The 24,937-nt window shown below is 38.8% G+C and overlaps 1 protein-coding gene across 5 annotated transcripts in view; it reads left to right on the top strand.

Annotated features, from left to right (window-relative positions):
- Positions 1–24,455, top strand: part of Bclaf3 (BCLAF1 and THRAP3 family member 3) — a 54,501-nt gene extending 30,046 nt beyond the window's left edge. For 4 of the 5 annotated variants that reach the window (XM_090325935.1, XM_090325934.1, XM_090325932.1 and 1 more), the window contains 8 exons: positions 3,391–3,566; positions 6,199–6,313; positions 6,977–7,040; positions 10,163–10,278; positions 13,342–13,456; positions 14,777–14,857; positions 16,954–17,109; positions 23,427–24,455. In XM_090325935.1, the coding sequence (XP_090182061.1) occupies positions 3,391–3,566; positions 6,199–6,313; positions 6,977–7,040; positions 10,163–10,278; positions 13,342–13,456; positions 14,777–14,857; positions 16,954–17,109; positions 23,427–23,453 (850 nt within the window). In that variant the 3' untranslated portion in view covers positions 23,454–24,455. The remainder of the gene's footprint in view (positions 1–3,390; positions 3,567–6,198; positions 6,314–6,976; positions 7,041–10,162; positions 10,279–13,341; positions 13,457–14,776; positions 14,858–16,953; positions 17,110–23,426) is intronic. The other variant, XM_090325936.1, reaches the window with a different exon arrangement.
- The last annotated feature ends 482 nt before the right edge of the window (positions 24,456–24,937 follow it).

Genomic DNA, 24,937 nt, shown 5'->3' with positions numbered 1-24,937 from the left:
ACGGACTTTTGTGCCCAGGCTGGCTTTGAACCGAGATCCTCAGATCTCAACCTCCTGAGTAGCTAGGATTATAAGCATGAGCCACCTGTGCCCAGCTTTAACTATTTTTGTGTGTGTGTGTATGGGGGTGGGGGTCATGGGGCTTGAACTCTGGGCTGGGTATTGTCCCTGAGTTCTTCAATTCAAGACTACCACCCTATCCCTGAGCCACAGCTCCATTGTTTTCTAGTGGTTAAGTGGAGATAAGAGTCTCTCTGACTTTAGTGTCCAGGCTGGCTTTGAACCGCAATCCTCAGATCTCAGCCTACTGAATAGCTAGGATTACAGGTATGAGCCACTGCGCCCAGCTTTAACTAAAAATTTTATGGTGAGGGACCAGCATTATAAGTTTTTAACTTATAGTAAGTGTAAATACTAAAATCCTAGAAATTAAATATAACTTCAAAGTAAACTACAACATCCTATGGATTGAGGTTTGGGCATGGAGTTTGGATAACAGTCTTGCCAATAACATTGTGTGTGTGTGTGTGTGTGTGTGTGTGTGTGTGTGTGTGTGTGTGTGTGTGTGTGTGTGTGTGTGTCTGTTCATGCATATGTGTTATTACTGGGACTTGAACTCAGGGCAAGAACACTCTTTAGTTATTTTGTTCAAGACTGGTGCTCTACCACTTGTGCTACAGCTCTATTTCCAGTTTTTGCTGGTTAGTTGGAGATAAGAATATTACAGACTTATTTGCCTTGGCTGACTTCGATTCAGAATCTTCAGATCTTAGCATCCTGAAAAGCTAGGACTGCAGGTGTGAGCTGGCCCTGTTGGCCAGCTACAAGTAAGTTTTAATAATTGTTTAAGTGAAAAATTGGGGCCCTTTATTAAGTGATTTCTCCCTGTGGATAAATTATTTTTTTAGTTCCATTTTGATACGTTGTCTGGTACAGTGCCTCAAGCTTGTATCCCTAGCAACTTGGGAGATGGATATGAGGAGGGATCGTGGTTTGAATCCAGTCCAGGCATATAAGTTCACGAGGGATTCCATTTCAGTGAATGGCCAGGTATAGTGCTATGTGCTTACAATTATTATGGGAGGGAAAAAAAAGCAAGAACCTATCTTGAGAATGACCAGAACAGGGGCCAGAAGATTGGCCTAGTGGCCTAGTGACTAGCATGCATGAAAACCCAGGTTTAATTCCTGGAATTGGCGATGTGGCTCATGTGGTAGAGCATTAACCTTGAGGAAAGCCCAAGGAAAGTGCTCAGGCCCCGAGTTCAGTCCCCAGGACTGGCAACAAAAAAAAGAAGAAAAAGAAAATGACCAGAACAAAATGAGGTTAGAAGTATGGCTGCAGGGTAGAGTGCCTGCCTGTAAGCATGGGACCCAGTATTGCAAAAAAAAATTGACTATTGTCCTACAAATTGTTTTAAAATTAGCTTTTTTCCCCTATGTAGCAAGCTTTTTGTAACATCCAATCCCTTTGAAAACTGAGCACTTGTCCTGATTTATTTGCTAAATCACTCCTCCCTTTGTTTTATCATTAGAAGGTATCAACACCCTTTTCTCCTAAGAAGACAAAACAAAAACAGGGAACATTTGTAATTCTTAGTAGTGGTTGGCATTGACTGTTCTTGCTTTTTACCAGTAAATGTCCCTTAAGCTAGTCATTAGATACACAGTAGGAATCTTGGAGTAATGGAGGAGGAAAGAAGAGAAATGGTCTTTCTAAAGAAATTCCTAATGAATCTAAAAACAACAGCAGAAGGTATAATCGCTTTTCCATGTTTCTGCTTTGGCAGAGAGAATAGGGAGTACAAAGGCAGATGGAAGTCTTCCCCTCTGATAAGTTATAAAAGGCACAAGCCCAGTTCTAATGGTTCATGCTTCTAGTCCTACTCCTCAGGAGGCTGAGATCAGAGGATCATGGTTTGAAGCCAGGCAGGGCAGACTCTTACCTGTAAGCAAGAAAAAGCTAAAAGTAGAGCAGTGGCTCAAGTGATAAAGTACCAGCCTTGAGTAAAACAGCTAAAGGACATTGTCCAGTACAAAAAGGCACAACTATTTTGTTAGGAGTTACATTTTAATTTTTATTAATTTTTTTGCTTTTTTTGCCAGTCCTAGGGATTGAACTCAGGGACTGAGCACTGTCCTTGGGCTTTCCTTGAGGCTAGAGCTCTATTACTTGAGCCACAGCACCACTTCTGGCTTTTCTATGTATGTGGTACCAAGAAATTGAACCTGGGTTTTTGTGCATGCTAGGCAAACACTCTACCACTAGTCCATACTCCTAGTCCTGTCTGAGTTAGTCACATACTCCAGTACTGGAATGTACTCCAGTAATTACATATCTCATGTCTTTAGACAACAAGCTTGGGTTGTTGGGGGGCGGGGAGACAAAAAGGAATTTAGAGTAAAATACAGAAAAATAATTATAGATACAAGGTGATTAGGGCCTTTTTTGGTCCAAGTTAGATATAAGTATAAAGTAATGAGACATTTCCTTATGTAGTGCATAAATAGCCTTCAAATGAATTTCAGAGTCATTTTAGAGCATTAGCAATATTTTTAGAATAAAGTATATTTTTCCATCATGAAATTTGAGAGACTGATGTTCATTTGAGTATTCAATCTTGGATATCCATAAAAAGACAACCAAAGCCAGGTGTGGTGGCGCATGCCTGTAATCCTTGCTACTCAGGAGGCTAAGATCTGAGGATCATGGTTCAAAGCCAGCCTGGGCACTAACACTAAAGAACATGAGACTTATCTCCAATTAACCACTAGAAAACCAGAAGTGCGACTATGTCTCAGGGGTAGGGTGTTAGTCTTGAGCTGAAGAGCCAAAAGTGGAGCTCTGTCTCTAGTGGTAGAGCTGTAGCCTTGGGGCAAGGGGGAGCATAGGGACAGTATACGCCCGGCCGAGTTTAAGCCCCAGGACCAGCACAACAAAAAATTCACTTTGAATTTTGAGGGTTTTATTATTAAAGTGGCAAATATTTACTAATCTCTGATTTAAAAAGAACTCCCTAGGGGCCAAGTGGTAGAGTGCTTGCCTAGTATGCACGAAAATCCAGGTTCAATTCCTCAGTAGCACATACATAGAAAAAGCTGGAGTGGTGCTGTGGCTCAAGTGGTAGAGCTCTAGCCTTGAGAAAGTCCAAGGACAGGGCTCAGTCCCTGAGCTCAAGGCCTAGGACTGGCAATAAATAAATAAATAAATGAACAAACAAACAAACTCATCACTGTGTATGTATAGCTATTTTTCCTACTTTTTACTTGCATGTTTTATAGCATATAACTTAGTGGCTAATTATAAAAGGTATATTTTTATTTAGTTATCTTAATTTTTAATAAATTTTTCCATAGACAATTAGTTTGAAATTCTTTCAAATTATTCTAGGATTGCTTCTAGCCTTTCTACAGAGAGACAGATGTCATATGATTTGGTTGCTGTTGGTAGAAAAAATGAGGACTTTCATCCAGTTTTTGAACATCTTGACTCATCTCAGGATACTGAAAACAAAGCTACAGAAGAATTTGCTCAGGAAATCATAGCAATAATCCATCAAGTTAAAGGTTGGTATATTTTATACATATGTTAAGGATAACAGAAAAATAATGTGTTGCCTTTTGGGGGCAGCACTGAAGTTTAAACTGAAGGCTTTACTTTTGCTAGGCTGTTTACCTCTTGAGTTGTGCCCCTAGCCTTTTTTGCCACAGTGATTTTTTTTTTAGACAGAATATACTCTTTTTTGCTTGGGGTCAGCTCTGGACTATGATCTTCCTACCCCTATCTCCCATCTAGCTGGGATTATAGGCATAATCCACTGTGTCCAGCCTAACTACTGACTTTTCATGATATAGGTAAATAACCATGATACAGTTTAATAGTTATTAACATTTCATTACAAACAGATAATGGATTAGGAATCTGTTGGAGGAAATCAAAAGCCTTGCTCTTAGTTCTTTGTACTTCAGCTGCTATTAGACTAGAAATCATAAGCTAGAAAAGGAGAACTTGCTGTAAAAGACAGTGAGAGCAGTGAGAATAACTTATAGCCTAACAAGAAGGAAGGAGCGATAAAATAGATATGAAATCCATATAACCTGGAAATGTAGGTTACTTATATTCTTTTTTTAATTTTATAGTTTGTTATTATAAAGGTGATGTACACAGAAGTTACAGTTACATAGGTCACGTAAAGAGTACATTTCTTTTTGGGCAATGTCACCATTTCCCTTGCTCTCTCCTAGTTTTTCTCTCCCATCCTTTTTATGATTTTTTTTGTCAGTCATGGGGCTTGCACTCTGAGCCTGGGCACTGTCCCTAAATTCTTCCTAGCAGTCCACTACTTTGAGCCACAGTGCTTACTTCCAGTTTTCTGATGGTTAATTGGAAATAAGAGTCTTCCAGACTTTCGTACCCAGGCTGGCTTTGAACTATGATCCTCAGATCTCAGCCTCCTGAATAACTATGATTACAGGCGTGAGCCACTGGTACCCAGCTTGTGACATTCTTAAAGCTCCCTAAAGGCATTCCTTGAGACTGTGTGCCATAAGGAGGTTGCTAAGTGATCAGTGAAACATTCTAGTTTCTTTTGGCATACTTTATGACATAGAGAGTTATGTAATAAATACTTAAAATGTTCATTGGTTTCACTTTTGGCAAGTTCCAATTAATTGGAAAATTCAATGATGTAGAACAACTCGCCCCAGTAACACTGCAAAAATAAGGTAATTGTGGATATTAGAGGCTGTAGGTCTTGAAGAATTTCCAATTTTTATTTTATACTTTTTTGTGCTGGTAAGAATGCTTTTGTATTATCCTGATGGCTGAAGTATCTTCTCTATCCTATTATAAGCCTGTAACAGCTAATTTGAAAATGTCCTCATGAAGGCAGAAATAGGAGGATCACAGTTTGAGATTAGTCCAGACAAAAAAAAATTGACAAGACCTTATATCAAAGAGAAAGCTAGAATGGATGAGATAGCTTATATCTGTAATGCCAGCAATTTAGTAAGTGAATATTTGGAGGATAGTGATTTGCGGTCAGCTGTAGGAAAAAAAAATATAGTAAGAACCCGGTGGATTATTTCTATAATATTAGCTACTCAAGAGGCTGAGATCTGAGGATTGGACTTTTAAGCCTACCTGAACAGGAAGGACCATGAAACTTTTATTTCCTATTAATCACCAAAATAATTCTGGAGTTGGGCACTGGTTGGTCATGTCTGTAATCCTAGCTACTCAGGAGGCTGAGATCTGATGGTCACAGTTCAAAGCCAGACCAGGCAGGAAATTCTCAAAAAAAAGCCAGAAGTGGTGCTGTGACTCAAGTAGTAGAACACTAGCCTTGAGCACAGAGAAGCTCAGGGACAGAGCCCTGGTCCTGAGTTCAAGCCCTGGACCAGGGTTGAGGGGGGAGGACAGAAAACAATGCTGGAAGTGGAGCTGTGGGTCAAATGGTTGAGAGCCAGCCTTGAGCAAAAGAGCCAGGTCCTGAGCTTAAGCCCCAGTACTGGCACACAAAAAAAGCATAGTGAGATCCTATCTCAGTGAAAAGAAAAGCTGGAAAAGGAATGTGGCTCACACCGTAGAGCTTGTGTAGTAGTAAGTATGAATCTCTGAGTTCAAACTTTGACACCACCAAGAAAAATATGTCCTCATGAACTCTAGCTAATGTTAAAGGAAAATGGCATTGGACTGACTTCTGTGATATGTAAACACAACATGCAGTAATTGTTTAGAATTATTTTGGTACCACAGGGTTGGGTTTTTTGTTTGTTTGTTTGTTTGTTTTGGGGGGGTTGGGTTTTTTCCCCAGTTCTGGGTCTTGAACTCGGGGCCTGGGCACTGTCCTTGGGCTTTCTCAAGTCTAAAGCTCTCCCACTTGAGCCGGAGCACCACTTCCGGCCTTTTCTGTGTATGTGGTACCGAGAAATCAAACCTGGGTCTTTGTGCATGCTGGGCAAGCACTCTACCTTTAGGGCGAACTCCTGGCCCTGCAGGGTTATTTTTTAACTTTGTAGGGTTTAGGAAAACACATGAACACTACAAACTAGTGTACAGAGTAAGTTTAGTCCCATTTATTTTCAAGAGAAAACGAATTGGATGTCTTTCTTTAATTGTCCCTTCATGTGTTTATATTTAGTCTTTTGGGTGGAATTAGTTTTACATTGAGATAAAACTATTTGTTTCATTTTTCAGCAAATTATTTTCCAATGCCTGACATTACTCTACATGAGCGTTTCTCAAAAATTCGAAACACACATGAAGCAGATGTAAATGAAATTAAATTGAATTCAGATCCAGAAATTCACAGGTAATAATTGATTGGTATGTTCCCACTTAGCTCATGGAAATAAGCCTTACAACAGATTTGGAAAGGTGCTGCTTCTGAGCTTGCTTACCTTGGCTTGCTGTCTATTCTAGGAATGAATTTTCTACATAACAAAAGAACCAACCCAAAACAACTGAGCCAGGGCATTTCAATGAGATAGGTTCCATTGAAGCCATTGTCTAACATTGCTTAAATGTGTATGACTTTGAAAATATCTACTAACTTTGATTCTGTGGCTGTAGCAGTTGGCTACTGAGGAAGAGTGAAGGGTGGTTGTTAAGCCATTGAAAACATGAGCTGCTTCATGTAGTCACAAATGACTGTTCTGAGGGAAGCAGGGTGAAAACATATCTTTTGCTTGTACTTGTCTAGCAGGTGGTGTACCTGTCTTGTGAGTTGAGTTGCATCAATTTTAGAGTGTAATATATCAGCAGAACAAAGTTTGAGGTTACACAGAGCAGTGATTTGAGAGCCACTGAAACTTCCTTGTAATATGGTTCATAGAATAAGTATGTCCTGACAGACTGCCATATACTTGAAGAAACACAAAAACATACCTGCTTTACTTCGAATTCTTTTCTGTAGTAGTGGAATAAAAATATCAGTGCATAATTATTTAATTATAATATGCCTTTATTATTTTAGGAGAATAGATATGTCATTGGCTGATCTTCAAAGTAAGCAAATTATGGTATATGAACCAGATAAGGTAAGTGAATGTGATTTTTGATGAAAGATCTTCATATTGACCTTCTTGGTGGTATACTAATTATCTTCTTGTTAGTATACTTTAACTAAGAGGAGTTAAAGTACACACAGTAGGTTTGAGACCCAGGAACCTGAAATTTGAAAAGGTCTCTTAAGTGATTTTGATTATTGGTCAGATGACAGATTCCAAAAATCACCAAAAAAGGACAGTCCCCCAGGATAACAACTGTATAAATGCAACAAAAAATGCAGCATTTAATATTCATTGCAAAATGCCACAAAGTGAAGCTTGTTGAAGAATATACCGTCCTTGTTTTTCCAAAGCAGATCTGTAGAATATGTTTTTAAATTATACGTGAAATGAATGCAAAGGAAGTAAGTTTCCACTTATACTTCCCTTCTATTTACTGTCGAATGAAAGATTCTGTACAATATGTATTAGCAAAATTATGGGAAAATACTATATTTCTTTATTATCTTGTGTTTTTTTTATTGTATTACCCTCTCTACTACCATTTCTTTACTCTTAGAAAGACTATCTTAACTAGCCAGAGAACTATTTTTTTTTTGCCAATCCTGGGCTGGGGCTCAGGGCCTGAGCACTGTCCTTGGGTTTTTCTCAAGGCTAGAGCTCTACCACTGGAGCCACAGCACCACTTCTGGCTTTTTTCTATGTATTTGATACTGAGGAATCAAACTCGGGTCTTCGTGCATGCTAGGCAAGCACTCTACCACTAAGCCAAACTCTTGGCCCATGAAAGTTTTCTTTTCTTTTTTTGGTTGATTGTGGGTCTTAGATTTTGGGCCTGGGTGGTGTCCCTGAGCTCTTCAGCTCAAGGCTACTGCCCTACCCCTTGAGCCACAGTGCCACTTCCTATAACTATTTTTTAAGTATGTAAAGTTCTAAAAGAATTGCTAATTTATTCATTGAGAATACAGTGTATAAGCATAATAGAACTGATAAATATTTTTACTTGTAAAATAATTTATATTTTTTACTTGTAGAAATAGATTAGTTTAAGCCGGGTATCGTGGCTCACGCCTGTAATCCTAGCTATTCAGGAGGCTGAAATCTGAGGATTGCGGTTCAAAGCCAGCCCGGGCACTCTTATCTCCAATTAACCACTAGAAAACCGAAAGTGGTTCAAGGGGTAGGGCGGTAACCTTGAGCTGAAGAGTTCATGGACAATGCTCAGGCCCAAGGGTAGGACGGTAGCCTTGAGCTGAAGAGCTCAGGGACAGCGCCCAGGCCCAAAGTTCAAGTTCCACGACCGACACCCACAAAAAAAGGTTAGTTTATTGAATGGTAACTTAAGGAAATTTGAGGACTTTACATTTCATCTGTAATTTAACTATTTAATACAAACTAGTATTATCTTTTTTGCAGTCTTATATGTTGCATTTTAATAGTCGCTATCATAGTATAAGCACTTTCATATACTTTTTTTGTCAGTCCTGGGCTTCAGCTCAGGGCCTGAGCACTGTCCTTGGACTTTCTCAAGGCTAGAGCTCTACCACTTGAGCCTCAGCACCACTTCCGGCTTTTTTCTATGTACATGGTACCGAGGAATTGAACCCGGGTCTTCGTGCATGCTAGGCAAGCACTCTACCACTAGACCAAACTCCCAGCCCTCATATACTTTCTTATTAGCATACATTAGCTATACAGAGGTGGCTTCATTGTGATATTTCCGTACATGTATAAAATGTATTCCAGTCAGTTTTCCCACCACTATCACTCCCTCTTACTCTTTCAAATACGATTCCAAGAGGTTCCATTGTTCTGTTTTCATATACTTTCCCCTGTTAGTCCATTATAGTGTTTATTCCTTTTATGCAGAAGTTCTGAATTCCCCATGACCTTTTATGATTGAAGATTTTAAAGTCTCAACTTCATTTCTTTCCTTTCCTTTTCTTTTTTTGTCCAAGACCAGGACTTGGTACCTGATGTCACTCATTAGCTAATGCTCTACCAACTGAGTCATGCCTCCAACCCCTAATTTTCTTCCAAAAAGTGTTGACTTCTACATAATATTTATTAATTTCAGTGGTTTTACATTTTCCATAATTTTTTTTGCCAGTCCTGGTGCTTGAACTCAGAGTCTAGGCACTGTCTTTGGACACATTTTGCTTAGGGCTAGAGCTCTACCATTTGAGCTACAGCACCACTTCCAGCTTTTTCTGTGTATGTGGTACCGAGAAATCGAACCCAGGGCTTCAGTTATGCTAGAAAAGCACACTACCACTAGGCCATGCTCCAGGCCCCACTTTTTTCCATAATTTAATGAGTCTTTTCTTCCACTTTAAATACTTTTTATACTTGTTGCCTCCATTTTTTCTGATTTTACATGATATTTTGGGGGCTGGAAGTTTGGCTTAGAGGTAGAGTGCTTGCTTAGCATGCACGAAGCCCTGAGTTCAATTCCTTAGTACTACATACATAGAAAAAGCCAGAAATGGTGCTGTTGTTTAAGTAGTAGAGCTCTAGCCTTGAGAAAGCCAAGGACAGTGCTCAGGCCCTGAGTTCAAGCCCCAGGACTGGCAGAAAATAAGGTATTTTTATGTAGACAGCCTTGACTTTGGGATAGAATCCAAAAAGTAGGATTTACTATTTCAGTGTTAGAAATTTTTTTACTGACACTTGTTAATGGTCACTCAAAATATTTATATCAATTTACACTACAACTAGAATGAGTACATGATAACTTATGGACTTTTTTCCCATTTCTGGGAGTTCATTTTGATAAATATTTTTTTTCTTTTTTTCCATTTGTGGGCTTTGAACTCAGTGCCTGGGCACTGTCCTTCGATATTTTTTGCTCGAGGCTAGAGTTCTACCACTTGAGCCATAGTGTCACTTCGGACGTTTTCTGTGTATGTGGTACTGAGGAATCAAACTCAGGGCTTCATGCATGCTAGGCAAGCACTCTACCACTCGACCGCACTCTTAGCCCCATCATTTTGATAAATATTATTTTATACGATCAGGTGTACATAGGCATTGTGCCTGCATGTTCTTTTCCTAAGAATATTTCAGGATTTTAAATTAAGGTTCTTGTTAGATATGGTCTTTGTGTAATTAACAGTAATGTGACTGGTTTATCTTCTGTCAAAATTCCTCAGACTCTGGTCAAGATAATTGACCCAAATGACCTACGACATGACATTGAAAGACGGAGAAAAGAACGGTTACAGAATGAAAATGGACACATCTTTCACATAACAAGTGCTGCAGAGAGGTAATCAGTAGATGAGAAGCAAACTGTTTTCAGGGAGTTTTGGTTTCTGCAATTTTGTTTTTAAATTTGTGATCATTTTACTGGAGGGTTTGATCCTTTAAATTCTTTTTATATGTTTAAGTAAAATCTGTTAAAATGTTTCATAGTTATTCAGTGATTATTATAGACAAAAGTAATTATGGGGTAGGTGAATATTAGAAGTCTTTATAATTCTAGAGACAAGTATAACAACTTGTTGAATATTGGTAGAAGATAGAATTAGTGGGGCCGGGAGTTTGGCCTAGTGGTTAAAGTGTTTGCCTAGCATGCATGAAGACCTGGGTTCGATTCCTCGGTACCACATATAGAAAAAAGCCAGAAGTGGTGCTGAGGCTCAAGTGGTAGAGCTCTAGCCTTGAGAAAGTCCAAGGACAGTGCTCAGGCCCTGAGCTCAAGCCCAGGACTGGCAAAAAAAAAAAGATAGAATTAGTGAGTTCATGGACTGTTAACTGTAGCCAGTTAAGACTCATCTAGTCTGCCCTTTAGAGTCTGGATTAGTCTTAACTAGCACAACATTTGCCGAGGTTAACACAGTTTTTTTCAGGATTCTTCAATAGGTCTGTTCATGAACTAGTTAGGAGTCATACAGAATTCAGACTAAACCTGCCTAAGTTTGAATATCACACTGCCTATTAGACGCCGGGTGTAGTGGCTCACGCCTATAATCCTAGCTACTCTGGAGGCTGGGATCTGAGGATCAAGGTTCAAAGCCAGCCCCGCACAAAAAGACCTGAGACTCTTATCTCCAATTAACCTCTAGAAAATGGAAAGTGGAGTTTGGCTCTAGGGTAGGGCCGTTGCCTTGAGCTGTAGAGTTCAGGGATAACACCCAGGCCCAGGGGTAGGGTGCTAGCCTTGAGCTGAAGAGCTCAGGGTCAGCACCTAGGCCAAATTCAAGTCCCTTGTACCACATAAAAAATGTAAAAGAAAAACTGTTGGAAACCAGAGCACCAGTGGCTCTAAGTGGGATCTGAGGGTTGTAGATTGAAACCAGCTCAGGCAGGAAAGTCTGTGAGACTCTTATCTCCAATAAACTACTCAAAAAAAATCTGGAAGTGAGCTGGTATTGTGACTCATACCTATAATCCTAGCTACTCAGGAGGTTGAGATCTGATGATCTCAGTTCAAAGCCAGTCTGAGCAGAAAAGTCTCTGAGATTCTTATCTCTAATTAATCACTTAAAAAACAAAAGTGGAGCTGTGACTCAAGTGATAGAGTACTAGCCTTTAACACAAAGAGACTTAGGGACAGTGCCCAGGCCCTGAATTTAAACCCAGATCCAGTGTCATGTGTGTACACAGTACTTTTAAAGCTTTAGATTTTGGAGAATTACAGATTTTATATTTTCATATATGTGTTATATATATTTCATACTAGGGATACAGTCTATAGTTCCTTATCTGGCATATGCTTCACAAAGAGGATTTTTTTTAAAGCTCGTTGTTTTGTTTATTGAAGTTAATGATAATTATTCAGAAAAATATAAAGTATAAAAATATAAGGACTTTTAAATTTTACTAGTTAGAGATGAACACTGTTAATTTTCTGTCAATACTTTTTATAGGTACTTGGGTAAATATTTCAAATGAGATTATCCTCAATATATCGCCTTTTTTTTGGCCAGCCTTGGGACTTGGACTCAGGGCCTGAGCACTGTCCTTGAGCTTTCTCAAGACAGGAGCTCTATCACTTGAGCCACAGCACTACTTCTGGCTTTTTTCTATGTATGTGGTACCAGGGAACTGAACTTGGGTCTTTGTGCATGCTAGAGGAGCACTCTACCACTAGGCCAAACTCCCAGCACTATATATAGCTTTTTATTCTACTGTTTTGATTTAGTATCATATCATGAGCATTTTGATGGGATGTAGATTTTATTTACTATTTCAAAAGACTTGAGTGTTTCATGTCAGTTTCCAGGGTAAGAGAATCAGCTTTTTATCACTAAGAATGCAAGTGCACCAATAGTTACAACATTGAGATACATGTTTTAAGATTCCAAGATGCTATATACGTGTGCTCATAGCAGGAAGTACCTAGTCTGCCTTGGGGGGATTACAGAAACCCTTTCTTGGAAGAGGTACAAATGAAGGTGAACTTTGAAGTCAATCTAAGTGGAAAGTGTAGAAACAGAAGTAATTGTGGTGCATACGGGGAATCATGCAGAGTCAAATATCCCTGGTGCTCAGTATGGTGTCCAGAACATTGGAGCAAGGCAACAAGAGCCATAGTGAAAATACCCTGGGAATTATGCTGAGGAGTGTGGATTTTATCCCAATGCTAGTGCAGAGTATCTGAGAGGAACTGAAACAGGTTGAGGTTGTGAACAATGATTCACTAAGGAGTAGGGCTGTCAGAAGACATAGACAGGGTCTCAGAGTGTTGTGGGGAGATGATGAGAGATTTATACAATGGCTGTGGAAATGAGGCTTTGGGGCTCAAAGGAAAAGCTCAAAGAAGGACCTGCCTCCCAGATAGGATGACAGAGCTGCCTGGGTAAAGCCCTTGGCCTTAGGACCTCATGTCATAAATGAAAAGGGAGCCTGTTCTTTGCTGTTGTTCCCTAGAAACAACAGAATCCTGAGCTCTGCCAGTGAGGCAGCCTTGTTCCAGTCCCACACCTCACCTCTGAATGAGCTGGATCACGAGCCATTGTTAGTGTTCCTGCCAAGAGAAGTGTATATCAGCAGGGGGTGGGCAGGGCAGGGCTGCCAAAGGCTCTAGAGCAGGGTCAGTCTTTCCTTAGAAAACAGATGAGTTTCAACCTCTAACAAGTCTCACATTAAGAACTCCTAGTATAGGAATACTGTTTTTCCCTGTTAACGTCCAGCTTAGCTAACCAATGTTTGTTGAAATAAGAGGATTTTAATCTTAACTAATATTTATAATTTTAGTAGTGAGAGGTAGTTGAGGTATTGCTGTTGTGCTGCTTTTGTCTTTGAAGGGCTTATTTCTTGTTCTTGTTATTTGTAAGAGAAAAGGAAATTAACAAAAGATTCTTAGTTTCTTTTTTTATTTTATTAGGAATAATCAACGTTCCAGTTTTACAAAGGTGAAGAATATTTATGCTGATGGATTCCCCAAACCTCTACATTTGATAAAACCAAATTTTAGAAAATTTATTCAGAAACCCTACATAGTAAGATTGGAGTTTCAAATTTATCATTTTTCTGCATTATTTTTGTATTTTTTTCTCATTGAATATGTGTAATTTTACTGAGGCTTAAAGTTATATCAGAAGAAATATTCATCTTATTGGATTTAGTTGGATTTTATTAGATTTATTACAGTACTAAGTCAAGATATTTTGGAAACAACTTTATTAAGATATAATTTGTACACTGTAAAGTTCACCCATTTTATACATATAGATCCTATTTCACATTATTATTCATTTCTATGTGCATATTCATTGTTCAAAAGTGTTTCACCATTGTCTTTCACACATGTATATACAGTATGAAGTAATTTATAAGACTGTTGATTTTCAAAATAGAAAACTATATGCAGAATGAACTTCATCTTTTCTATTGCTACTGGAGGATTCAGGTTCTTCGTAGTTACCAGTTATTTCTGGTACCTGTTGAGCTGAGGTACAAGCACCATCTCAAACCAATTAGTTTGAGTTAGCAAAAACAGCCTCCTAGTTAGGGATGGTGGCTCATGTGTGTAATCCTAGCTACTCAGGAGGCTGAGACCTGAGGATCACGGTTCAAAGGCAGCCCAGGCACCAGAGACCGGGAGACACTTATCTCCAATTAACCACTAGAAAACCAGAAGTGGTGCTGTGGTTCAAGGAGTACAGCGGTAGCCTTGAGCTGAAGAACTCAGGGACAGCACCTAGGCCCAGAGTTCAAGCCTCACAACTGGGAAAAAGGAAGAAGAATATAGTGTGGAAGATTTGTGTTCTTGTGAAGTAGAAACCCTTCAGCAACTACAGATACTAATGGATTTCTTTCTACCTTTGATGCCTGAATGAATCAATGCTGTATTTATAGTCAGTTTTCTCAAACTCAACCATTTTGTTATGTAAGAGAGGTTTTTCGGCACTAACCACAGGCATCAATGAAACCAGTTCCTAAACTAGCATGGGTCATATAAAGAAGGAGATGGGCCTGGATTTTGGCCTAGTGGTAGAGTGCTTGCCTAGCATGCATGAAGACCCGGGTTCGATTCTCGATACCACATACATAGAAAAAGCTGGAAGTGGTGCTGAGGCTCAAATGGTAGAGCTTTAGCCTTGAGAAAGTCCAAGGACAGTGCTCACGCCCTGAGCTCAAGCCCAAGACTCGGAAAAAAAATAAATAAAAGAAGGAGAAATATGTGTATGCTTGCAGTTAAGCTCTATATGTTCGGTTCTTTACCATTAAAAATCCTTAAACGTGTATTTTAAATGGTGAACTAGTTTTTTAAATAAGCCTTAAAGTATATTAACTCATACCAATGCTTTTTTGTTCAGAATTATGCTATGCAAAGAAAAGATAATGTTACTATGAAATATGAAGTTGATGAAAACCAAGACTCCAAAATGCTTTTTAAGGTATTGTTTTACATTTAATTTTTCTGTTGGCTTATGCTTTGGACATAACATTCTAAGTGTTAGTAAATTAGAAGCTATTTTTGTAGCATTCTTTTAAGTAATAGCTATAAATAAGCTTTTATGAATATTTCTAGTATTTAATGGTTGTGATCAGTTTAATGGTGATCTGTTTGCACAGTACTTTAAGAACTCTTTATCTAGCATTGTTTGGAAATAGAGATGCATAAAACAGATGCAGGTGGAATGAGATTAGTTGGGCAGATAGACAGAGTCCTAGATCTACCTGTTGTTAAACCTGTCCCTTAACCACTGAGGCTTAAGTTCAGAACTGTAGTGTTTTCTCCAGGAGTCACATTTAACAAACTGTGCCCATGAACATGTAACCCTCTTGATCATCATGTATCATACTTTTTTTTCTTTTCTTTTCTTGGTTGTAGGGCTTTAACTCTGGGCCTGGACGCTGTCCCTGAGCTCTTCAGCTCAAGGCTACCGCCCTACCCCTTGAGCCACAGCGCTACTTCCAGTTTTCTGGGGCTCATTGGAGCTAAGAGTCTCAATGGACTTTCATGCCTGGGCTGGCTATGAATCTCCATCCTCAGATCTCAGTCTCCTAGGTAGCTAGGATTACAGGCGTGAGCCACCAGCACCTGGCATCATACTCCTTTTTTTTTTTTTTTTTTTTTTTTTTTGCCAGTCCTGGGCTTGATCGCAGGGCCTGAGCTCTGTCCTTGGGCTTTCTCAAGGCCAGCCCTTTACTGCTTGAGCCAGAGCACCACTTTCGGCTTTTTCTATTTATGTAGTACTTTTTTCTATTTATGTAATACCGAGGACTTGAACCCAGGTCTTGGTGCATGCTAGGCAAGCAATCTACCACTAGGCCAGATTCCGGGCCCTAGCTTCATACTCTTGTTTTTTTTTTTTTTTGCCTGTCCTGGGGCTTGAACTCATGTTTTGCTGAAGGCTAGCACTATATCACTTGAGACACAGCACCACTTCTGGCTTTTTCTGTGTATGTGGTATTGAGGAATCGAACCCAGAGCTTCATGCATGCTAGGTGAGCACTGTACCACTAGGCTATGCTCCTGGCCCCATACTCTTAATTGATTGGACGTCTAGATAAATTGGGGGGGGCAGTCTTGGGGCTTGAACTCAGGGCTTGAACACTGTCCTTGGGGTTTCTCAAGGCTAGAGCTCTACCACTTGAGCCACAGCGCCATTTCTAGTTTTTTCTATGTATAAATGGTACTGAGGAATCAAACCCAGGTCTTTGTGCATGCTAGGCAAGCACTCTACCACTAGGCCAAACTTTGGGCCCTGGACATCTATATAATTTTGTGTTGCTGGTTCTAGAGTTTGAACTCAGGGCCTAAATGTTGTCTCTTGAGCTTTTTTCTCTTCTTAAAGCTAGCACCCTGCCACTTGAGCCACAGTACTACTTCTGACTTCTTGGTGGTTAATTGGAGATAAGAATCACAGAATTTCCTGCCTGGACTGGTTTTAAACCACAATCCTCAGATCTTAGCCTCCTGAATAGTTAGGATTACAGGCGTGCATTGGTGCCCACTATCAGTTTTTGAAATAAGTTTTTATGTAAAACAATTAAAAATAGAATTAGCAACTAATCCTAATGCTAAAATACATTAGTAGGTAATTAGAGAGAAATATACTTTTTTTTTGCCTCTTCCCTTTTGATATCTGTATACCCAGAATCAGGGCCGGTTTAGTACTAGACCTTTTGCTGTCTGTTATACTAATAAAGCTGACTCAAACTATAGTTTTGATATCACATTCCTTTTTTCCTTCTTAGTATTTACTTTTATTAAGTAGTTGCACAAAGGTATTTCTCTTTTTTTGTTCAAAGGTATTTCAATGCGAAAACTCAGGTTATGAGTACAGTGCATCTTGATCATTGTCTCTCCTTCCACTGTTCTCCCCTGTCTTTGCCCATCTCATCCCTACCCTCAAGTTATATGGTTCAGTTTTAACATAATGTACATTGAATATAATGACTATATTTGCTCACCCTTCCTCCCTCCATTCATATACTCCCCCTCATTGCCCTCTTCCCCAGAACATATTCTTTTTTTTATTTACAGACCAACTTTAGTGGTGACAATTTCCAGCCTCATTACAGATCAAACCTGGTGCAGAAGAGCTTGTACATTCAAGCTAAATATCAACGCTTACGATTTGCTGGTCCAAGAGGATTTATCACTAATAAATTCAGAGAGAGATTACTGAGGCTCAAAAAGGTTAGTAGGTCATTAAAAACTTTTAAATAACTTTTGAACTTTAAATCATATATTCATTATAAAATTATGTTCTTCATTTAGTTGTAAGCATCAATTCGGATTTTTAGGAAAAGATTTTTTTGCATGATGGTTGGAATCACAGCATTAAGGAATAATGCTTATAGAGTTCTAAGACTAACCTTAAAATACTTTCAGCTCCAGTGTCTTGCATTTCTTATTTTAGCTCCATTTCTGGCCTTTTACATTTCTGTTCTACAGTTAATCATTATAAACAGATTGAAGTAATAATATATCAGTCTTTTACACTGTAAATTATATAAATATTGAATCTGACTTCATACAAAAGGTACATAATGGCAAAATATACAAACTTGTCTTTTTCTTCCATTCATATATATTTTTTCCATTCATATTTCTAAATTGTGGCAAAAGAGGTATAAGGAAAAAATTTCTTTATAGTCATTTTAATTAAGTGACATTAATTATATTTACAGTTGTATATAATTATTGCCACTATATTGTAATCCTAAAACTTATTTTTAATTGGCAACTCAAAATTACATATATATTTATGGCCTACAATATGATTATTGATATATATAACACTTTTTTTTGTCTGTCGGTTGTGGGACTTGAACTCTGGGCCTGGACACTGCCCCTGCTACAACCCTACCCCTTGAGCCACAGCACCACTTCCTTCGTGGTTCAAAGCCAGCCCAGATACTAAAGACCATGAGACTTTTCTCTAGAAACCGCTAGAAAACCAGAAGTGGTGCTCTGGCTCAAAGAGTAGAGCACTAGCCTTGAGCTGAAGAGTTCAGGGACAGTGCCCAGGTCCAGAGTTCAAGCCCCAAGGAGGGGGGGAATGGAATGAAATGGAAGAGAAGCTCAAATGGTATACAGCACCAGTTATGAGAGAAAAAGCCGAGTGAGAGGCCCCCGAGTTCAATCCCCATTAGCAGCACAAAAAAAGGAATACAAAAAGAGGCTGGAAGTGTGGCTCATAGAGTACCTAGCTAGAAAGCACAAGGCTAAACAACAGAAACAAAGCATAAAGAACACTGCCAAAAAACCAAAATCTCTTCTCCAGTAGCTAGTAATCTTTTTCTTAGGTATAGTCATTGGAATGTTATTTCATGTGTTTCTATTACAGCTCTTCCATCCTGGCTATTGTCAGTGCCTGCAAGCAAAGGCATAGCCAGACTTTTTATAGATTAGTTTTTGAACACGTACATCACTAAATCAAGTACCCTACTATTAGCACACTGCTTAACAGTTGGGCTCTGCTTTGTTGTTGACCTTTAGGAAAAAGAAGAGGCATTGCAGCTGTTCTCTTTCTGCAAAGATCTGAACTAAGCCATTTAAAACTAATTTAGGAAAGTGGTGCTGTGGCTCAAGGGGTAGGGCGGTAGCCTTGAGCTAAAGAGCTCAGGGACCACCCAGGCCTAGAGTTCAAGTCCCATGACTGACCAACAAAGAGGGTGGGGGGAGGGAGGGAGAGAGAGAAACAAACAAATTAAAATTAATTTAGCCTTTAAGCTATCTCAGCAGTATGTTACTTCTGAAGCTCTGTTCCATGTGGGTAAACTGATGGCTTAGACCTCTCAGGTCACTTTTTGTCCTGATCCTGGGGCCTGGACACTGTCTCAGAGACTTTATGCTGAAAGCTAGCTAGTGTTCTACCACTTGAACCACAGCTCTATTTCTGGCTTTTGGGGGGGGTAGTTAATTGGAAATGAGAATCTCATGGACTCTCCTGCCTGAGATGACTTTGAACTCCAGTCCTGTGTTCTCAGCCTCCTGAGTAGCTAGATTTGCAGGTGTGAGCCACCTGTGCCCAGCCTTCTCAGTTCATTTTTATGCCTACTTTGTAGGCAGCTGGAAGACAATGTGGTTTTAGGGAAGCAACTATTATTGTAATAAGCAGAAGATGTATTAGATTACCCCTGCCACTTCCTTAAAGCGGTTTAGTGTTAGAGCAGAAAGCATGTAGTATCATAGGACAGTGACCAGATTATACTGCAGTGAGCAACACAACATGAACAACTTGAACATGTTCAAGTCCTGAATGAAAATTTCAATATAGGGCCCAGAAAAGAACAGTGTGTATATTCCAGTGGACTTTGAGGCATGTAGGAATAGTTAATTTTTTTCTGTTTATGTAGTACTAAGGAATCAAACCCAGGGTTTCATGCATGCTAGGCAAGCATTCTACCACTAAGCCAGCCCTAGGTTTCTTTTTTTCTTGGAGTTTATGCTTGATATGAAAGATAAGATTGGGTGTTTATTAACACCTGGAACAAGGCTTGTTGTCTTTTTATCCACTGACATTCAGACTTTGTGTGTGTGAGTATGTGGGTCATGGAGCTTGAACTCTCGACCTTGGCACTGTCCCTGAACTCTCTTCAGCTCAAGGCTACCATCCTACTACCACTGGAGCCACAGCCCCACTTCCCATTTTCTAGTGATTATTTGGAGATAAGCATCTCAGGTTCTTTAGTTCCTGGGCTGACTTTGAACCATGATCCTCACGTCTCAGCCTTCACAGTAGCTAGGATTACAGGTGTGAGCCACCACGCCTGGCTCAGATATTTCTTCTTCTTTTTTTTTTGCCAGTCCTGGGCCTTGAACTCAGGGCCTGAGCACTTTTCCTCGGACTTTCTTCAAGACTAGCACTCTACCACTTCAGCCATAGCACCATTTCTGACTTCCTATGTATATGGTACCGAGGAATTGAACCCTGGTCTTTGTGCATGCTAGGCAAGCACTCTACCACTAGGCCAAACTCCCAGCCCCACATTCAGATACTTCTTCTTCACGTATCTTCTGCTTACCATAGAAAGTTTTTAGAAACTCTTGAGGGTCTGATTATCCATCAGAATAAAAGAAAGGACTTAATATAAATAAATGTCAGCAATTGTGCTTTTGGTCTAAAAGTCTCAGAGTTCTTTAGTACCGTAGATTTTCCAGCAATTCTCGTGTGCTTATAAGTTTTGTGCCTACCACATATCTTCTCATGGATAGAAAGTAAAGAGAGCAGAGGGCATGAAAACAAAGCAGAAAGGAAGTTAGAAACTGAGATTTGTGATTTTCTGGGAAAGACACCTTGAAAGTCATTGAGAACGGGACCACGAAACATTTCTACCAGGTGTAGTGGCACACACATGTAATATCTGAACTCAGGTTGCTGAGTCAAGAGAATCATGAGTTTGAGACTAGCTTGAACAACAAAGTGAGTTCCAAGCCAGCCTGGGCTACATAATGGGATCCTATTCAAAAAAGTAAGCATTTTCCACTGTGAAATTTTCTATTTTCCCTCTCCCTGTACCCTTCTGCCTCCTGTGTAGTTGGGATTACATGAGCTACCAGTGCCCATTTACCTGCTCTTCTGTTTTTTTGTTAGTTTTGGTTTTGGTTTTGGTTTTTTTTGGTTGTGGGGCTTGAACTCCTCAGCTCAAGGCTAGCACTCTACCACTTGAGCCACAGTGCCACTCGCAGTTTTCTGGAGGCTAGTTAGAGATAAGGGTCTAATGGACTTCGGTGCCTGGGCTAGCTTTGAATTGTGATCCTTAGATCTCAGCTTCCTGAGTAGCTAGGATTAGAGGGGTGAGCCACTGACACCAGCTTGCTCTTGTCTTTTGTTATTCCTCCTCCTTGCCATGAATGCCCTCACCTCTTCCCAAGATTAGTTGTCTTTCATCCTGACTTGCCAGAATTCAAATGTTCCACTGCCTCCCATAGTAGCTGTGAGCTTCCTTAGAAATGTGACAGTTAAGTGATAGAAGCCAGACACAAATGGCAACATGTGTGAATCCATTAATATGAAATCTCTAAGAAAAGCCATATAGTAACAGAAAGTAAATTAGTGATTGCCAGGAACTAGGAGTGTAGGAGAAGATTGGGAAGGGACATGGGTTTTTAGTAGGTATGGAGCTCCTTTTTATTTTTTATCTATTTTTTTGTCGTCATGGGGCTTGAACTCTGGGCCTGGGTGCTAGCACTCCCTGAGCTCTTCAGCTCAAGGCTAGTGTTAGTGTTCTCCTGTATGAGCCATAGCACCACTTCTGGTTTTCTGGTGGTTAACTTGAGATAGGAGTCTCACCAACTTTCATGCCCAGGCTGGCTTTGAACTACTATCCTTAGATCTGTTTCCTGAGTAGCTAGGACTACAGGTATGAGCCATCAGTGCCCAGCTCACAGAATCTTTTTTCTTTATTTTTTTTTTGCCAGTCCTGGGGCTTGAACTCGGGGCCTGAGCACTGTCCTTGGGGCTTTCTCAAGGCGCTAAAGCTCCATCACTTGAGTCACCTCAGCACCACTTCCTGCTTTTTCTGTGTATGGGGTACCGAGGAATCGAAGGAATTGGGAATGTGGAATCTAGGAATCGGGTCTTCGTGCATACTAGGCAAGTAATCTACCACTAGGCCAAACTTCCAGCCCCTCACAGATTCTTTATGGAGGAAGTAGATTGTAAGTTGAGGCATGCAGGAGAGCTGGATAGTTTAGGTAAAAAGTTAATGAGCCATGCTTGGCAGTAGGCTACATGGTTAGACAAAAAGAAGAGCACAATGGGCCGGGAGTTTGGCCTAGTGATAGAGTCTTACCTAGCATGCATGAAGACCCGGGTTTGATTCCTTGGTACCATGTACATAGAAAAACCTGAAAGTGGTGCTGTGGCCCAAGTAGTAGAGCTCTAGCCTTGAGAAAGCCCAAGGACAGTGCCCAGGCCCTGAGTTTAAACCCCAGGACTTGCAAAAAAAAGGAGCATGAAAATTAGACAAGGCTCCAAAACCAGGAATGTATTTAGGATTTCATATAGTAACAGTAGTACATCTTCCTAGACTGAGAAGGAAAAATGATTCTTTACAATGGTCACTTGGCTGGTATGAGGTGAGATTCTGGGAAAGAGAGATGAGGTACAGAAAGACCAGCAAGAAAAATTTGCAGTGAAAAAACATATTTGAGAAGGGGCCTGTATATTGATTTCAATAATCTTCATAAAGAGATTTTCAAATCATTGGAAGGGTTGGGGACCAATCTGGGAGACAGTAGGTGCTAAAGAAGCTCTGTCTAGGGTGAAAGTAGTTGAAAATAATTGCACATTTAAAAAAAACTATTATTGGAAAGGTAACATACAGAAGGGTTAGTTACATAGGTTAGGTAAAGAGTACATTTCTTCTTGGACAACATCACACCTTTCCTCACTCTATCCTAATTTTCCATCCTCTCCCCATCCTAATTGCATGTTTATAAGCAAGGTATTTCCATTGAAATTTTCTTGAGAATTATTGTAGTTAGTATTTCCTTGTAAAGTTAATAGGTAACAGATATTTTGTTTGAAGACAAATTATATGATTTTTATAATGTGTAAAGTAGGATAGAATGAAAAAAGAGGCTACAATAAAATATGCTTTGACTTATTTAAAAGAATGATATTGACAAAAATATGTATATATTTTTGAAGATTTTCTTAACAAAAATAGAAGAATTTCTATTACCACTGTTTTTGTTTGGAATTAAACATTTCCTTAGTTATGTAAATGCCAAAAAATAAATCAACTTTTAAATTTCTTTCAGTTTTAATAATGTAAGATCCTAGTAAAAGGTAAGGATACATGTATTATTAATTTACTTTTTAATGTCCCTGAAAAATATGTCATTCTTACCATTTTTTATTTTATTAGTTGCATGGTCTTAAGTTCAGTTTGTGATTGGTTAGTATCACAATCAAAGAAAGTTCACATTCATTACCCTTTAATCATAGTCTCACTATTCATGTAAATTCCTTTTTTTGTATTTATTGAAATCTTACATTTTTTTGTTTCATTAACTATCTGATAGCAACAAAACATCTCCCTTCTAATAGTTTTCTCTGCAGACATCAGTCATTAGAAGAGTCCAAATAGTTTTAGAGTTGGAGAATCCTGTATGATGAAAGAGATAAAGTAGCAGTTTCAGTTGTACTTGTACTGGAGAGACTAAGGTTTGCGTCTTCAGTTTATGCCAGGGATGCCTCCACTGACACCCAAATAGCAGAATGTTGTTTTCATCAATTTACTAATACCAGTGTTATCTAGTACCATATGTGCTGTATGTGTAGGGTTTTTTTGTCCTACTGACTTATTCCTTGATATCTGCTTAGATGTGTTCTGTGTCACTTAGCTTCTTTGGGGCTCCACATACTTTTGTGGAGATCTTGAGGTACAAGAAGTACTAGGTAAATTAAACTTTTGAAAATTGCAGTGTGAACTAACTAGCTTAGATATATACCTGACTTTCTTTTTGAAACCTGTATTTCTCTTGTTTTCTCTCACTAGGACTATACAGATGACAATGAAACGTAATTTGGGATTGTTGCACATGTGGAAACAACACTACTGGAGGATATTTGGGATCTTCTCTTTTTGTCAGGAGTTAGAATTGGCACTGTCACTATACTGTAACTTTCAAAAAATAACTTTATTTTTTCAGTAGTGGAATGCTGCAACTTTTTACACTTACCAACTGCTTTTAAATTACAGTATTCAATTAAGAGATGTATGAACTACAGTTACCTTGCAAAATGTCTCAATAGAATCACTTGAAGGGCATTATTTGTTGATGCATTTTTCTCTGAGCATGGTTTCACTGAGAGAAAGTTATAGCTGGACATGTATAGTTGAAAGCTTGGTTTTGAAATAAAAATATGAAAATTGTATGTCTGTATATGAATGAACCTTAATCAGTGGCCTTACAGTAGCAAATTTTATACCAGTTTTTTTTCTTTTTCTGATGATATTTTGGCTTATAACTTTTGAAGTTTCTTAAGTTTCTGAAGATCAAGGCCTATATAATTCATACATTTCATACAATATACGAAAGCTAGAGAAAAGGTGCTTCAACTTTTCCATCAGGTAGTGAGTGCATTGAATTTTTGGTAATATGTTCATTCAGTTTTTTCCACAACTATTTGCTCTTTTCCAGTTTCAAAATGCTATTGTGGAAAATATGTAAAGATTTTGTAATCTATATTCCATCTTATTTTTCCCTCAGGGCAAGCTTGTGCATATATTTTTAAAGGCTTTTAGAACATCTGACAAATGAAATGTCATATTTGAAAATTGTACTTTACTACTACAGCATTACACATTTTGCAAGCGCATCTTATAGAGTGTTTATTTTCAGTTCAGTTGATATATGTACTGCATACTATATGTGTAAAATAGAGTTGATGAGATTTTAAATGCAGTTTTTAGGTCTGAGTGCTTTGTTTCTTTATGTTTTTGGTGTTTTGCTTAACATATACATTCCCAAACCAATTTTTGTGAAACGTTTTATTTGTAATAAAATAAAATATTGTTGATCTTCCTGCTTGAAAAAGTTGCTTGTCAATTTATGAGAACAGTGTTTTGATTTTTCTGAGATTTTGCAGCCTTAAGTAGGATTTATCGTTGTACTTGTGTAGGCAGACCTTCTAAGTGGAAATAGGAAGGTTGGTAAAAACTTTTCCTAACTTCCTATGATGTATCATAGGTTTTTTCTTTTTTCCAATTGTTGAAATGATGAGCCTGTCTGTCTTAAATGGGACAGTGATAAAGGAAAGCAAGAGCATTTGACTCTTTGCTAACTGGGTAATAAATTTAGATAAATGGCCTTTCTATACCATGTACCATTTCTATAAGGTTAGGTCTCCAAACATAACTTAATGTTCAGCTTGTAGTATGAAAAAAATAGTATGGCAAATTTTATTGTGTAGGTACTTAGAAAAATTGTCTTAAATGTTAAAATAATTAATTCTACTGTTGATATGTCCTAGAAGACCATAATGAACCTTGAATATTTAACCATT

The sequence above is a fragment of the Megascapheus bottae genome, chromosome X, assembly GCF_031878675.1.
Source record: "Megascapheus bottae isolate mThoBot1 chromosome X, mThoBot2.hap1, whole genome shotgun sequence".
NCBI lineage: Eukaryota > Metazoa > Chordata > Mammalia > Rodentia > Geomyidae > Megascapheus > Megascapheus bottae.
Note: the sequence above shows the minus strand (reverse complement) of the source record. Positions and strands in the feature narration are given on the sequence as shown.